The 16,837-nt window shown below is 34.1% G+C and overlaps 1 protein-coding gene across 1 annotated transcript; it reads right to left on the reverse strand.

The window, feature by feature from the left end:
- Positions 1–273: 273 nt before the first annotated feature.
- Positions 274–16,092, reverse strand: LOC124372735 (endoribonuclease Dicer homolog 2-like). The gene is made up of 4 exons (XM_046831145.1): positions 15,920–16,092; positions 8,210–8,393; positions 6,953–7,130; positions 274–453 (listed from the first exon to the last, which is right to left on the reverse strand). Exons 2-4 carry the CDS (start codon positions 8,371–8,373, stop codon positions 289–291), a joined length of 507 nt encoding a protein of 168 aa, XP_046687101.1. The 5' UTR covers positions 8,374–8,393; positions 15,920–16,092; the 3' UTR covers positions 274–288.
- Between the last annotated feature and the right edge of the window lie 745 nt (positions 16,093–16,837).

Here is a 16,837-nt window from a genome sequence, read left to right on the forward strand (position 1 = left end):
GAGCTGTCTGACAATTTCCCTAGAATAAAGATTTTCTTTTGCTGTACTTTGGTAACATTTACAAAATACTTACGAATCACTATTTATTTTAATAGTAAAATATATTTACGTACAACATTGATAAAAACAATACTGATCGTTATAAGCCTGATATTACTTGGTGCATACAGATGCCATTGTGGCATTTATGCACAGACTTTGTATGGCCATATATCGTCACCATAGTACTTAAAGAGAATTTCCATTAGAACTGGATAATAGACCTTTGAGCCTACTAAGGAAGCTTACTTACAAAACTATAACCAACATAAGAACAAGATCACTCACCTGCCGCATAGGATGGTTTGACACAGCTCTGTGACATTCATCAAATATAATCAGATTCACATTCTTCAAAGATATTATAAAATTTTGAAGAAGGTCCACAAAGATTTGTGCTGTCATCACAAGTACCTAAAATATAAAAATACAGTAAAAGTTACTTAGATTCTATCTACAAATTGATTTATTTTAATACAATAAATTTCACTGTTTAACAATTCCTACATTTTAAAGACAAAATAAATATGAAAATTCACTATGTAGTTTTGTCCTTTTATTAGTACAGTAACACTGATACATGACTTTTTAATAGTTGTCATAATTACAATCTTTACTTAAACAGTACTGCAATAATTTGCTCATCTGAAAATGTTCTGTCTTTGTTTACTTCCAAGCAACATTCAACGTCAACGGCATCAACTGATACACACAAATCACTGATTTTGGACAGAATATAGTTATGAACACAGCTACTGTCTGTGACAGTGCTAATAAGAGAGGAAATGGTGCAAACTCACTTAACAATTATAATGCAACTCTGAGTCAACTTGTAAGTTAAGAACGAAAGAGGTCAATGCCGGTGCGGCTCAAGGGTCTATTTTCGGCCCAGACCTATGGATTGTTTCATACGATGGTTTGCTTCGCCTCGAGATGCCCCACAACGTCTTCCTCGTGGGTTATGCCGATGACGTAGCTGCAGTCATTACGGCGAGGACTCCAGACTTGGCCCAGTTACGCCTTAATCAGGTAATGATTCGGGTTAATGCCTGGATGACGAGCCACGGACTTGAGCTGGCAGTCGCCAAGACCGAGATCGTTATGCTCACTCGACAGAGAATCCCCACTCTAATCTCTATGAATGTGGGGGGTGTCGAGGTTCAGACAAGGACAGCGGCGAAGTACCTGGGTGTGTTACTCGACTGCTGTCTTCGGTATTGGGAGCACATCCAGGCGGTGTGCAACAAAGCCTCTAAGGTGGTTTTGTCTTTCGGCAGGCTGATGGCTAACGTAGGACGCCCTAGGTCAAGTAAGAGACGCCTCCTCATGTCTACTGTAAACTCAACCCTTCTGTATTGCGCAAAGGTTTGGGCGGGTGTCATGAGGATAAGGCGATATAGTCAAAGGCTGTTATCGGTACAGAGAAAAGCAGCACTTAGGGTCGCCTGCGCCTATCGCACCGTTTCCGGTTCGGCCGTGGTGGTCGTTGCTGGGGTGATTCCTATTGATCTGCTGGCCATCAAGAGATGGACCGTCTTTCGGGAGGCTGGCGAGCGGGGTAGAGAGGATGCCTTAGCTGCTGCCAGGGTGGAGACTCTGCAGGTTTGGCAGCGGAGGTGGACGGAGGGATCGGACGGTCGCTGGACCTTCCGTCTCATTCGAGAACTTCAACCCTGGATAGATCGTGGCCATGGGGAGATAGATTTCTACCTGTTTCAGTTTCTGACGGGGCACAGTTACTTTAGGAAGTACCTCTACAGGATTGGAAAAGTCAGGTCGCCTCGGTGTGCTTACTGCCCGGAGGAGGATGATGATATTCATCACACCTTCTTCGCTTGCGGGCGCTTCACCGAGACCAGACGATCATAATTATATTTACTTTTTAGATATTCAACTATCAATATACAAAAAAAATGTATTTTATAACTACAAACTACTGTACTGTTTTATAACATATAAGAAACTGTATATCCTTTTTTATATGCTTGAACATATATTCTCTGAAAGACAATTCTGTTAACTGAAGAACAAGACTAATTTTAAGCAAATATCATGACATAAAAAGGTTAAAAAGTTTTAAGTAAAACACTGCAAAAATTTCAATTTGAGTTTAATTGTTTTTTGGTATTACACAAGTATAACATCTTAACATTTACCTAGAAAATCTTTATTATTGTGAACAGCCAAAGAGTTAATGGCGAACTAAAACGATAATTAGTTTTATAAGAATAATGAAGAGCAAAGTAGACTATGGAAAAACTATTGTTAACTCTATTGGCCATTGTGTTTATTGTATGTAGTAATTAAATTATATTTAAAAATAGCTGACCCCCGACTTCATACACAATTTTTAAAACCGTCTCTAGTTTACTTAGTTAAAGCACTTATGTATTAAGATGGTACCATATGGTATTTTTTAAACTTAAGTAGGCATATATCAGGTACATAAATGATTGTTTCAGTGTTCACGGTTAAGACGATCAGAGGTTAACGGACTGACTTTTATGTAGGTTTTGTGCATAAAGGAGAACTTCAGGTTCAAATTGATTATATTTCCAATGCCACAGCTGAGTTTGCTTTGCTCCTCTGAAGAAGAAAATATATACATAGGTTTTAGAAATCTGCTTCGGTAAAAAAACTACTTATTTTCAGCCCTTCTAAACTACTGCCAACCTAAGATATTTCCAGTGCCATGGTTGTGTTTGCAATGTTTTCCAGATAAATAAAATATATCTAGTCATAGGACTGAGAAGAGCCTACTTCGGTCAATAACCACTACTTCAGGCCGTTTGAACTTACTTCTAATGTACTTATGTAGTCAAATTTGAGTTTGGCTTATTGTCTTGATCAAGGAAATATATATGTAGGTCTCAAAAACTACTTTTGTCATAAAGGACCTACTTTCGGCTCTTGTCATATTCTTCAGTCCAAGGCATATTTCTAGTGCCGTAGTTAATTTTGTCTTTTGGTTCCGATGAAGAAAATATATTTACACACTTAAGACTGAGAAACCTACTACGATCATAAAATATCTACTCCTGGCATAAGGGAGAAGTTCATGCAACACTTCAAAATAATCATTCATACTCTTAATAAGACTAACTGCTAAATCAACCTCAGTTGAGGTTAAACTACTTTGGGTAGCAATATTAAAAAAAGAACTAACTAAGAAACCTATGAAGATTTTACCAAGTAACAAACCTCAACGAACAAAGTTTGTACATACACCATGACACTAAGGTCTAGGACGAAAAAATAGGGCCAGAAGCAGCTTGCCTTTACCCCTTCCCCCCTTGACCTTCCTGTCCCATTGTTTCAGATGACACAATGTGGTGCCGATATTGATTTTCTTGTTAGTATCCTACTTTCACCTGTTCAGATGTGACATGTGATTGTGATTCTCATACTCGTGACTTATGCTTGAAACTCGCATCCTGTGCAGTGACTACGTCTGGACTGGACTCCTCGCAGCTTTCGAGTATGTTTGAACCCTATTCTTTCTCTTCTTTTCTTTTTTCTGTTCTTTATTACCTATCCACCTAATGAAGAGGATAGATTCCAATCCTCAATACGTTATGTTATACCTTTTGTAACATATAATGCTGGCAAATATCCAAAGTCCTGTTATCCTTTCAAGATAACTAATTACTTTAATATTATATAAAGGTGGCAAATACCAATGCTGGCAAATACCTATCTCTGGTAACATAAAAGTATGACAATTCCTAATTACAATCTTCAATTACTATTATAATGGCATAGCCTAGCACAAAACAAGGGGTGAGCCATGTTTCTCCTTTCAACGTCAGTCACCATAAAATGGACAAAAATGTTAATAGTAGAGTAATTAAGCTTAAAAATGGTATTTTTGTACATACTTGGTTTATATTACTTAACATAACAAAATCTACTTTCTAAGATACAAGGTTTGGCTTTGATCAGACAGATGGACATCAACTCTATCTTCTATCTACATACTGAAAGAGAACTTACTAGTTCTAATGTATCCTAGAATAAGTAAAAAGTGACATACACTATTCTAGTTTGTGGTATTTGATTCATGAACTGTCCAAGTTTTCTCCCATAATATGGGGAATTTCAGTTCATGCAGATGGCAGGCCTGCTTAAACAACACCAAAACTCAGTTTCAGATGTTCAGTGCAGTGCAATGACTACTCTTCAATAATAAGAAGAGACTGAAGGTACTTTGTATTATGTGATACGTAAAATAACTTTGCACATCTACAAATTCTAACTGTTGCATGAAATAAGAAACAGAAATGAAAAAAATAATAGTTTTGAAATGTTCTCTTTTTTGATAAAACAAGATTTCATGTAAGTGAAACAGATAACTGAAGAATTTGGAAGTGAGGGACACCAAATGACTTTATTTAGCATCAACATTGCTCCCCCAAAGTTTATATTTCGTACTGGTTTAATTGAAAATCATGTTTGGTTCTTTTACCTTTGTACAAAGAACAATAAACGAGAAGATATACAGGGTGGAAAAAAAGTATGGAAATGCTTTCACTAATTTTGTATGGCTTCACTTAAATAAACCTAGTTTTTGAGACCAGTGGGGGCATTTTATCTTTTCAGGGGGACGGCCCGTGAGGAGTCGGACGAAAATCTTAAATGTAAGCATAGGCCGAGTTTGGAATCAAATTTAAGGTCTAGTAAAGAGAAACTCATTACCACAAACCGCACTTAAAAAGGTTGACCCTATCCAGAGTATGGGCCGTTTGAATTTCATAAGTAACGTTTGATTAATTATTATTTCTCCGCAATTTCACAGTCTCAAGTAAACTGTTCTGACTGAAAATGACACTTTATGGAACACAATTATCCAAAAGAATTAAATTTAAAATTATCTATGTATTACAAAAAATAACCATACCTTTTAAATGAGGTGCTCAAACTGCTCTCCGAACACTTGTTGGCAATGAGCTAGTCTATTATAAAAACCTACTGCAGTCACATTTTGAAGCATCTCGGGTGTAATTCTTCTTGCTTCTTCTAATAAACGATTTGTCAGCTCCTCAATGTTGGCTGGTTTAGTTTAATACACATTATCTTTTAAGAAGCCCCACAAAAAGAAATCTAGCGGATTAAGATCTGGTGACCTAGCCGGCCACTCAACGGTACCCCTGCGACCAATCCAACGGTTAGGAAACACTTCATCTAACAGATTGCGCACCCGCAAATAGTAATGGGGCGGTGCTCCATCTTGCTGAAACCATACTGCATTAAAATTTGCCCCAAGAAGAGCACGCACTGCTGGCAAAATGTTATTTGTCAACATATTGAAATAAATTTCACCTGTTAGATTTCCATCTATCACAAACGGTCCTACAATGTTATTGTTTATTATTCCAGCCCACATATTCACTTTCTGAGGCCTTTGTGTGTGGCCTTCTATCATCCAGTGTGGATTATGGTCGGCCCAGTAACAGCAATTATGCCTATTAACTTGTCCATTAACAAAGAATGTAGCTTCATCTGAAAACAATATCGAACTTAAAAAATTTTGAATTTCGTCACACTTTCTCATCATAATTTCGCAAAATTCAGTCAACACTCAACACTGAGGTATGACTCATATCAAGATCTTTTGCAGCCACTCTGGCCGAGGTGCTGGGATTTTCAACAAATGTTTGGAGTACATCCAAAGATTTTTGTTCATTTGTTGCCGATTTAGGCCTGCCACTTCTTTCGCAATCTTTGACTGTTCTAGTTTCTTCAAATCTTTTTACTGTCTTAAACACTGTTGACTTACTAATTGGGGGTCTATCAAGAAAAGTGTCATTAAACAAATGCGCTGTTTCTTCATAGGGACGAACTAGATATCCATACCCACGCATCATAAGCAGCGTGATTCTCTCAAACTCACTAAGTGACATTGCTTTTAAAACTAGTAGAATAAAATGTAAACACTTAAGTAAAAATATTTATAACTATCGCAGTACCTTCTAGTGAAGACTTTCAACTTTATCTTACGTGGACGAAATTATAACGTAGACTAAAAACCAAGCTGATATTAAAAATACAAAACTGTGGAGTTTTGCTGTGACAGTACTGTTTGTATTGCCTAAACCAGTTTATGTTTGCCTGAGATAAAAGGGCTGGAGGGACTGGACCTTGACCTCATGTTGAAAAGGAGTTACGGTGGTATTATTGAATACTCTCAGTTTCTTGAAGACAAGACAGGAAAACCCCTATGTACTGTTATCCAACAAATGTAGAGGTAAAAAAAATAATTTTTTGTTGGAAATTGTTTTTCCAATTTACATAACCGACATAAAACATACTACTGAAAGTAAATTAGTTACTTCACAAGACAAAATTACTAAATTTCTTTGTCATGAAATTCATACAGCCCGTACTCTGGATAGAGTCAACCTTTTTAAGTGCGGTTTGTGGTAATGAGTTTCTCTTTACTAGACCTTTAATTTGATACCAAACTCGGCCTACGCTTACATTTAAGATTTTCGTCCGACTCCTCACAGGCCGTCCCCCTGAAAAGATAAAATGTCCCCACTGGTCTCAAAAACTAGGTTCTTAATACAAGTGGTGATGTACAAAATTTAATTTGTATAAGTGAAGCCATACAAAATTAGTGAAAGCGTTTCCATACTTTTTTCCACCCTGTATTGTAACATGTTTGATTGAGAATGTCTTTGTAAGTGGAATATAAAGAAGTGGAAAAAGGGTTTGTTTTTTCCAACAAGAAGGTACCCCACCTTATCACAATAACAATGTGCATAAGACTCTTGGCACTTAGTTTCTGGAAAAAAGATAGTAGTTGAGACAGTTACATTTGCTATGTTGGTGAATATATGGCAAGTATCTGAATGAGAAAGATTTAGGAAAGCCGAAGTAAAATACTTGGTTTTATTTACTTAGTATAACTTACATGCTTCTCGTCAATTTCTTTCCGCCACACTGATGGCTCCCAAAGATCTACTCCCATATCTCCGCTATATTTACCAACATTAAGAATGGTTTGAAAACCAATTTGAGAAGCCTGTTGCTCAACCAAAGCCACTGTGTTCACTAAGAAGAATGTCCTTTTTCCACCTTCATCAATGCTCCTGTAAAACAAAACACAACAGATTATAATTAAGAATGAATCCAGCAATTAATCATAAACTTTTTTACAAACACAGTTTATTAAATATCTTATGACCCACATACCTTCAATTAAAAAATATTAATGATGTATTATATTCTAAAGGAAAACTAAAATATATTTCCCCTCTCGACATTTGTAAATTTTCCAGTAAAATATAACACAACAGAATATAATTATGAAATTTCATAAGGATAAATGGAGTAATTAAATTCTAGACTTGACAGTTTGCTAATCCAATTTATTAAAATATTTATGACCCACATATCTAATATTAAAATGTATTACATTCTAAAGGAAAAAAAATTTATGTGTAATTAGTCTTGTTTTTTAAATTGTTGAATATACTAAAACTTTTTCACACAAATACTGATATTACACTATACAAATACACTAAAAACTTCTTTTAGTGATCAATGGCCCGCCATGATGGTATTACATTAAAACCCTGATTAACCAAAACTGGGTCGACCAAAACCTGGGTCAGCTGAAATGCTTTCCTGAATGATAATGTGTATTTAAATATATTCAACAGCAGAACTCTGTGCCAACTTTCATAGTTGTTAACGACTGGCTGGGAAAAGAACGTGTTTCCACACTGGCCAGCTGTATTATAACTTACAGAAATTGTTTGCAAGACATTCATTTCCCCTATGCACCCATTATAATAGGTTATTTTTAGATGTAATTGGATTAAACGAAAAATTGGTTGAATCTGAAATGGTTCCCCCCCCCCCTCTTTATTTCAGTTAATCTGAGTTTTATTATACCAATCATGGATCTTAAACTCTTATTAATGTTAATTTGTCTAAAAGTAAACGTCAAGAGAATCCTTTCTGTTACTCGGTACATACAATGATTTAAATTACGTACAGTAAATAAAATTACCATATTTCAAATTCAAAATAACATTTCCCATCCTCCTTACTTACACCTCTCCTATCCATTCTCCATCTGTCTATTGCAAGTTCCTGAAATGGTGCTAATAATGCTGGTATGAGCTGCAATTATTAAACTAAAGTTTTAACATTATAGACTTACTTTAGAGTAGAGTCTTTCCAATAGTGCTTTATCAAAAGGGTTGCAATAAATGTTTTTCCAGACCCTGTTGGAAGATACAGTATCAAATTTTTCTTAATAGCCTGCTGGAACAACTCTACTTGGTATTCTCTGCTCACAAATTCGCTCTGGTTTTCTTCTGCCATTTTAATTACATCAAAATTACCTGAAAATTTTTAAACAGGTTATTTTCTATGGTTACATTTAAAGCATAAACACTTTAAACCTTAGCCTATGAAGTGAATCCGGGCTTTTACTACGTGAAAGCTTGACGACTTCCCAAATTACACTTATAATTCTATTGCAACTTTATTTTAATCTATATAAATACTTCTAGGCTTTTGGCACTGCTGGTGATGTGATTTTTCTCACATATGAGCGTGTTAGTCAAAATTAGTTTCACTTTTATGAAAATAAGCATGTCAACTTGTAATTAAATAATTTGTTGATTTTTTAACAATTATATTTTACAGATGATAAATGTTATGCACAAAAGTTCAATTTGGTTATAGAACTTGATTTACATAAAAAGTAACTAGTAACACCTCAAAGTATAAATTGTCAACAAAATAAGAAAGTAGAACAATGCTTCAAACATATGCATAGACTGGCCATTAAAGGGAACCTTCAGCCAAACAATGTACTAATTGAATGAAAATTTTAAAAATAAAAAAAATATTTTGTTAGTTACATCTTTAGTGTGGCACTAGTCCTGTACCGATTTAAGGACAGTGAGGACAAAAGTTGCTTAAATCAGCTGTTACTCACAACCTAAACATTAGTTAATATTTTATGCAGATAAGAATATGCATTTTTGTGCGTCTGTTTTATTTTTAAATAAAGCTAAATTTCAATACCTATTATTAATTTTTTTCCTAAGTAATTCACATGAATCTTTTCAGAATTAAATGTTCTACAAATCTGTTTAAGAAAAAAATGACCTTTATTTAACATTTATGGAAGTAATCTTACGTTAAACACAAAAATGTGTTATTTCTTTGCACCAATTCTTGTGTTTTACGTAAGATATCTCTGAAAGTATTGCATTTACAGCTCTGGGACGAATTTTAATAAATTTGTCAGATATAAAAACATAAAAAACAATCGTATTTGTATCTTTGTAACTACCTTTACCATTTTTATACGGCCTGACTTCACCAAGGGTTCTGAAATCCGGGCGAAATCTTTCGCTAGGCGTAACTCGCTAACGAAGCGTTTCCGGGCATATGGTTATATGAACTTTTTTACTTGTTTTTAGCTATAGAATAAGCTCTCGAGAGATTGCCGTTTAGTTTTGAATCACCCTGTATGTATGCCATCCATCCGAAGAGGATGCCATACTGCAAGACAATCACCAAAGGGATCAGGGAGCAAAAGTTTAAAATGTCTTATGATTGCCGAGACGTCATAAAGACCTAATATGGAACGACACCATATCTGAAAAATGTTGTTTGTAAAATCATAATACTTATTCTTTTAACAAAATTACAAATAGGCTTTTTAAAAATTAAATTGTAGTCTTAGTTCAACGTTATGGACAAGAAATTCTACCCGTATCAGTAGAAAGTTCTTGGTCAAGGTTAGCCTCGGGATCATTCTGCAACTTGGAACAGTTAACTAGGTTATGTTCAAAAACTAATAGAAATTTTCATTTTTTGAAAAAATATTTATTTATACATCTACATTAATGTCACCTTCAAAATAGTCTCCATTAGATATTATGCACTTAAACCAACGCTTTTTCCAATACTCAAAACACTTCTCGATCTTTGGGATAGCCTTTAGCTCTTTCAGCCATGCGGCTGCATACAAAAATATTTAAAAAGAAATATAATCAACAAGCAATGAAGTGTGAGCAGGTGCATTACTATGGTACAAAAGCCATGAACTGTTTTGCCACAAATCCAGGTGTTTTTTTTTTTTTTTTTTTATTGCTTTTTGCCATTTACCGCTTTAAGGTATAATAATTAAAAAAAATTCTTTATTTATAAAGGCAAAGTTAGGGCTGCATGGCCCTTTCTTACACTTAACACTTTGGTATACTTTATTTCATTTTGCCAACAAAAATGTTATATAAATTCTTTGATTCATTTTTTTAACAAACAAAAATCATTGAGTTCATAAAACACATCTAACCTTAGCAGATACCACTGAAAAAGTAAAAGATGAATACAACTGGAAATTTTATTATACTTCAGGAGCATGAGTAGCTACATAATAAAAAAAATCATGACAATTGGACACTCTAAACCCATGAAACTTAAAAATTCCCATTACTTTATGAATACAACTCGTATAATATAATGTCCTAAATGAATATAAAAAAGAAATTAGAAAAAAAAGAAGAACCCAGAGATACTTCTTTCAAAAAATTAAATGTTTAGAGGCTGCTAGGCTCCATAAAACACTCCAAACCGACTACTCAAACCCTCTAGAGTCATTACTTAAGGCTAATAGCAGCCTAAGTGAGATTAGAAAGGAGACCATTTGAACTGTTGGTGGAGACGCATTTTCCATGAGATGAGAATTTCTATTCTCTGGCAGGGGAGTGGAATGGTCGGGAGTTGCTAAATCCAGATAAAAGGAAAAATCTTCATAGCAAAAATGATTAAATTGACTATCACTTTCAAGTCCTTCAAATCAACATTTTGAGTTACTATTAGTTTTTATGATATCTGGCAAATCATTCACGAACAAGATAAATAAAACTGGGCCCAGGACGGATCCTTGCGGGACTCCTCTTGTAACTGGCTGGGGGTTAGACTTACATATATACTTTGTTCCTTTTAACATTTTTTGGACTTCAACTATCTGTGTGCGCCCTTTGAGGTAACTGGCAAACCATGCATTTTCTTTGTATTTTACTCCTAAAACTTCAAGTTTTTTTAATATTTGTTCATGACCCAGACAATCAAAAACCTTGCTGTAGTCAAGAAGGATCGCTGAGACATGTTTGCGGGCGTCCAACTGATCAATGACGATTCAATAATACTTGTGAGAGCACTAGCAGTGGATTTTCCTTTCAGGAACCCATGTTGATCTTCGCTCAAGAGTTGTTCATGTTTAAGATAGGCTAGTAGTTGGGTTAAGACAATCTCCTCAATGATTTTAGAAAAAGGTGAGATCAGTGATATAGGCCGAAAGTTTTTTATTTCAGTGAGTAACCCATGTAGAGGGTAGATTTTTGAGACTTTAAGAGCAGTTGGAAATAGGCTGTAAGCAAAAGATTTATTGATTATGCTTGCAATAGGAACGGCAAGTTGTTGAGCGCAGTGCTTAACCATTTTTGCTGGTACCTCGTCAATCCCAAAAGAGAGCTTGGGCTTCAAGGAAGCTATTGCATCTTTGACATCTTTGGAAGAAACATGTCTAAATCTAAAAGGGGTGGAGTGGTTGATTGAGGGTCGTTGAGTACTGTCAGGTATATCATGTTCAGGTCTCTGTTTTAAGGTTTCTCCAGCTATTTGAGAGAAATATTTGTTAAACTCATTGGCTATGGTTTCAGGATTCTTTTCTAGTTTACCGTTTAGCAGGATTTCAAGTGTGTGATCTCGAGGCTGTTTGCTGTGTCTCTCTGCATTAATTACTTGCCATATAGCTCTTGGTTTATTTTGGGTACTTTGGGATTATACCGACCACACCCAGACATGAATCGTTATTTGACATTTTTCTTCTACTGATTACTAGATTAGCGTAGAACAATATTTCGTCAATATAAAACAGGAATTGTCTTATCGCAAACCCCTCCCCACCCTCAGACAGAGGTCAAAGTCGAGCGGTCTAGTAGATAACGTGATTGCAGAGTCTTGCCGCCCGTTCAGCTGGTGCGTCGCTTTGTTGTACTTCTGTGTTTTACCTCTACATTTCTCCAAACACAAAAATTCAACAAAAACAAACATTACCAAACTAAAACTAAACTCTTTATTGAAAAAACACTCAAAACTTGTTTTTATTCTTGATCATACTCCGCCACCCAAAATGCGAGTGCCTCCGGCCATCAGCGCAGGCTTCGGCAGCACCTCCTGCCCCACGCTGATGTCGACGAAAAAAAAACATCCCTCAAGATAGTACCTATCAGTAAAATATCAAATTGTAGAGGGCTGATCAGAAATATAAATTGAATTGTAATGGAAAGGCAATTATGTACCGTGCAAATCATGTGATGCCGCGCCCTGCCCTAATCGGGATTATCAAGAAAGATAAGATAAAGCGACAACAATACCGATCACAATACCTGGAAATGCTTGTAATTTTGTAATTAAACAGTTGTTTTTTCGTTCTATCATGTTTGTTTCTATAAATTTATATTTTTGTGTTCTTCATACTGGTGTGGTCGGTATAATCCCAAAGTACCTTATTTTGTGCTTGGGTTATATGTTGAGAGGTGGCACTGTGTTTTATTGCCCTAAGCCTCAAATCATATACCTTCTTTTTCTGGACCATCAATTCTTTAACTTTTTGACTATATCAAAGAATATAGTCATCGATACCCAATATTCGCAACTCAAATCCTACACTATCAATTGATATAAAAGTACCTATAGTCCTCAATAACAATCATATGATTTAAATTAAAATATGAATTTAATATTTACAGTGATCAAACAAATTGTTACAACCAAAATTAGGAAAACTGAAGACGACCATATTTACTCCTCTCACAGTTACAGTTGTTTTTTTCCCACAAATTTCACATAATGGGTTTTTCGGTACGAGTCCAACATGTTGAAGCCATGGAAAAGCAACGTCGTGAACTTTTCTAAAATTGACTGCCATTTTTAATAATCAGAATTACTTATGTAAAATTGAAATATTATCCTACGTGTATTATTTTAGTGTTTACAGCTGTTGATATAGATTATTTAAGTTAATAGTTGAAAATAATTAACCCTAGAACTGTTAATCGACATAATTTTGTCGGTCAATGCCGCTTCTGTAGTGTTAACCGTCAAAATTTTGTCGGTCAAACATTCCCTCGTATAATTACTTTTTACAATATACTCCGGTAACGTATCGATATAATTCATGCACCATTGGATTCGGGAAGAAAAATGCTAGGGAACAGATGAGTTTTATTCCTCTTTGTATTATGGTTATGAGGTACCAAGCTTGTCATTTTGAACGTAAAAGAAAACGACGCAGTTTGTTGTGACCGCGATATTGCCGCTGCCGTTCTGTATCACTTTCGTGCCGAGCTGTGGATATTTGTAAGTTTTAATAGTTTTACGCGTGTTTTAGTATCGTATTTAATGTGTAGTGTGTTGTTTGATGTCGTAGTAGTGTAAACATATATATTTTAGAATAAATCAATTTCTATTTACTGAAATATGTTTGAGAAATTACCGGCTTTGTGTAGGCTATGGCAAAATGACTTGGCTAAAATTCATTTCACACAGTTTATTATTGTTTTCACTTACTAAACGTTATTTATAGCACTCTTTTAGCTCTGAAGTAACTATTTATTTTTGGTAAATAGATAGTTTTCACAATAAAATATATATTTCCTGTAATTTCTTTGGTTATATATAATAACTGTTTGGGTTATTCTATATTTTTTCAATATATTTAGTTATATTTATAGTTTTCTAACTACATAATATTTCCTATTACTTATAAACCATAAATTTATAAATTTTGATATAGTACAAGCTTTAGAAACGATTTTATATTTTGCTGAATGAAAATTTTTCGCAAAATTTTTGAATAATGGCAATATTTAACTTTTTTATACTTTTCAAAAAATAATTTATGGTAATTATTTCATTAGTACTGTATATTCTATTTTATTCGAAGTAATAAAATATGCAATATAACATGTATTCATAGATAAATGTATTAGCAAAACTTGTTTTACCAAAGTCTTACGTGTACACCCGATTTTCAGAATTTATACGCATCGCTGCTTTTTGTTCTATAGCTTTATGATGCTTTCATAAATGTGTATAATGTTTATGTTTTTCCGAACGTAGATAAATTTTGACACAGAATGGCTATCTCACTTATAAATATTTCTCACTATAACTTCATTTGCTAGGTATGGTCCCCCCCCAAATTTAAGAAATATTTTTCGTAAATTTTATATTTGATTAAAAAAAGTGTTTATTAGAAAATTTTTTATGGTTAATTTTACAATATAGTGCAATTCTACGTTTAAGTTAATTCTGAACACAAAAATATATACTCTTATTTATATTGCTTTTATTTTATATTTTTAATAATTTTTTTTTTAAAAACCTTGCGCGAAGCTCCAAAACAGCCCGACACTACAGGATGAAATGACCTGTAGGGTTCTAGGGTTAATCAGTATCGATTGATTATATCGATGGTTATGATTAAGTAGTATCGTTTGCCAATTTCGATATAAAAAACCAGGTCCGCTTATCGTACCCTACCCAAACAGTTTAAATAAAGATGTTATATAATCTGAAACAAATACATTTCTTTCTTCTTATATATTGTTAATAGGCCCCTACATTAATTTTTAAGATTTAAAACCACCAGAACTATTATTTTTATTTAAAATAACTATTACGTAGTTTGATTCAATATTTTTTTTCAGTATTTTTAGATGATTCGCTTGTGCTGGTGGTCGCTTACACTGGTGCCCTTCGTAGACCATGTCTATAACTAAATTTTAATAGGCTATAGGCCTATAATGGAATTCTGTAATCCTAAAAAAAGTGATATAAATATATTTGGTATCAATTTACAATAACGTGACCATGGAAAGGTATGTTCATTTTTTCCCCTGAAAACTACAATTTTTCCTGAAAACAATAGTGAAGAAAAAATTCGTCGGCAACAAAAATCAAAGGAGTTACGATTTTTTGAAAACTCTGTTTTTGACAGTATCTCTGGCAATTTTACTGAAATGATGCTGACAAGTACGTTAATTCTGTCAACGATGCCTGCCCGCTGCGCAGTGCTGCGCACTGCTTGCTCTTTTAGAAAAAAAAATTAACTCGAGCTTGCAAAAGTCGAATCCCAGATCACGTGATGCCCCTGATCCTTAACCCTCCAAGTGTTGTTCGACAAAATTTTGTCGGTTATTTTCCATTTTTAACGCAATAATGCCCGAAAGGCATCAATATAATACAATAATATACTTTCCCCCCAGTTTATATGCACCTGTGATAATAATACTTGGCTATAAATGCCCAACCCATGAAAAAAGTCCATTTTTCATGGTCACGGTATTGTAAATAAATACCATATATTTTTTTTATTTATGCTTAGACTATATGGCTGCAAATATGTACTTTCGTAAATGTCGTTTGTGCACTAGTTTATAAAATAAAGCATATAATATACTTAGTCTAAAACTAGGGCTATAATAAATTTTTGATATTTTGAATTATATTATTGTTTTTTTTGTGTGAATAAAAAAAAACAATAATATAATATATTATACCCAATCCTTTAATATTTTATCTTAACTGCAATTGTTTATGAATTTCTTCAAAAATGTTGTAATATTGATTTCATTATTAGTATTACATTGATCTCTCATTCACAGTTAGCCTAAATGTTTTTTTAATTAATTTAAAAAATTGTGCAATCAACCCAGACCAATGTGCAATAATTTGTAATGGGGCTAAATAACCTTAGTTAAGTGTTCGTAAAGATAACCTTATCATTAAAATATCAAATGATTACAAAAAATCATGTTAATATTGAACATTTTTAGACTACCTATTATCAGAAATCCAATTCACACAGAGCAAAATTTAATTGGCTCTTAGGAATCCTAATTAATAATCAAAACATGTATAACTACAACTCCAATTCCAGACTTCATCTTCAAAGACCCCACGACTTCATGTTCGTTCAACACTTGTTACGTGAGATTATATGACTCAGACTCAGCAGACTCATCGTTTTCATTTATTTCATTTTTAACGTTTCCGTTCCATAATCCATCTCCAAGTTTTTTTTCTTTTCATTTGGTGGCAAGCATGGATTATTGACCATATTACCTCCTGTATGTTTAATTTGTATTAGCTTTGTATTTTAAATCATTTCTCTTGATCGAAGTCAAAGTTGTTTGAATAAATCAGAAAGTCTAGTATTATTAAACAAATGTTGGCCTATACAATAACCATATTAATATTTTTTAAATGTGACTAGGATTATTGAAATATTCTTTGCTTATTTAAGAGTATATATGAAGGGGTCAGAAGCCAAGGGGTACAAGTGACTTTATGGTTTTTTCTGAGATAACTGCAGAAGCCATATCCTGAGTGTATTAAAAATGTTTTGTGGCCAACAGGTATAAGTAAAACTCTGTTAAATGGTGAGATCTAGTGGCAAAAATGAAAAAACTACTTTCAGCATCAGCTGTTTTAGTTAGATGCCAAGGGGTACAAGCACTTGTATCCCTTGGCCTCTAACAGCTACAGACATTTTGTTCAGGAATGTGTTCTGTTTTACTGTATTGTTCAAAAAGCGAATTACTAATGTTGCTTCTAAGAAACACATATCTGAAACAGGTATTCCACCTCGAGACAAAAGAGGGCGTAAAGTTCCTACCAACAAAATTGTGCAGGAAAAAATGACTTGTTCAAGGAGCATATTCCAATGTTTCAGATACTCCAGTCACTATTCTCGACA

Source organism: Homalodisca vitripennis, unplaced genomic scaffold, assembly GCF_021130785.1.
Source record: "Homalodisca vitripennis isolate AUS2020 unplaced genomic scaffold, UT_GWSS_2.1 ScUCBcl_3907;HRSCAF=9717, whole genome shotgun sequence".
Classification (NCBI taxonomy): Eukaryota; Metazoa; Arthropoda; class Insecta; order Hemiptera; family Cicadellidae; genus Homalodisca; species Homalodisca vitripennis.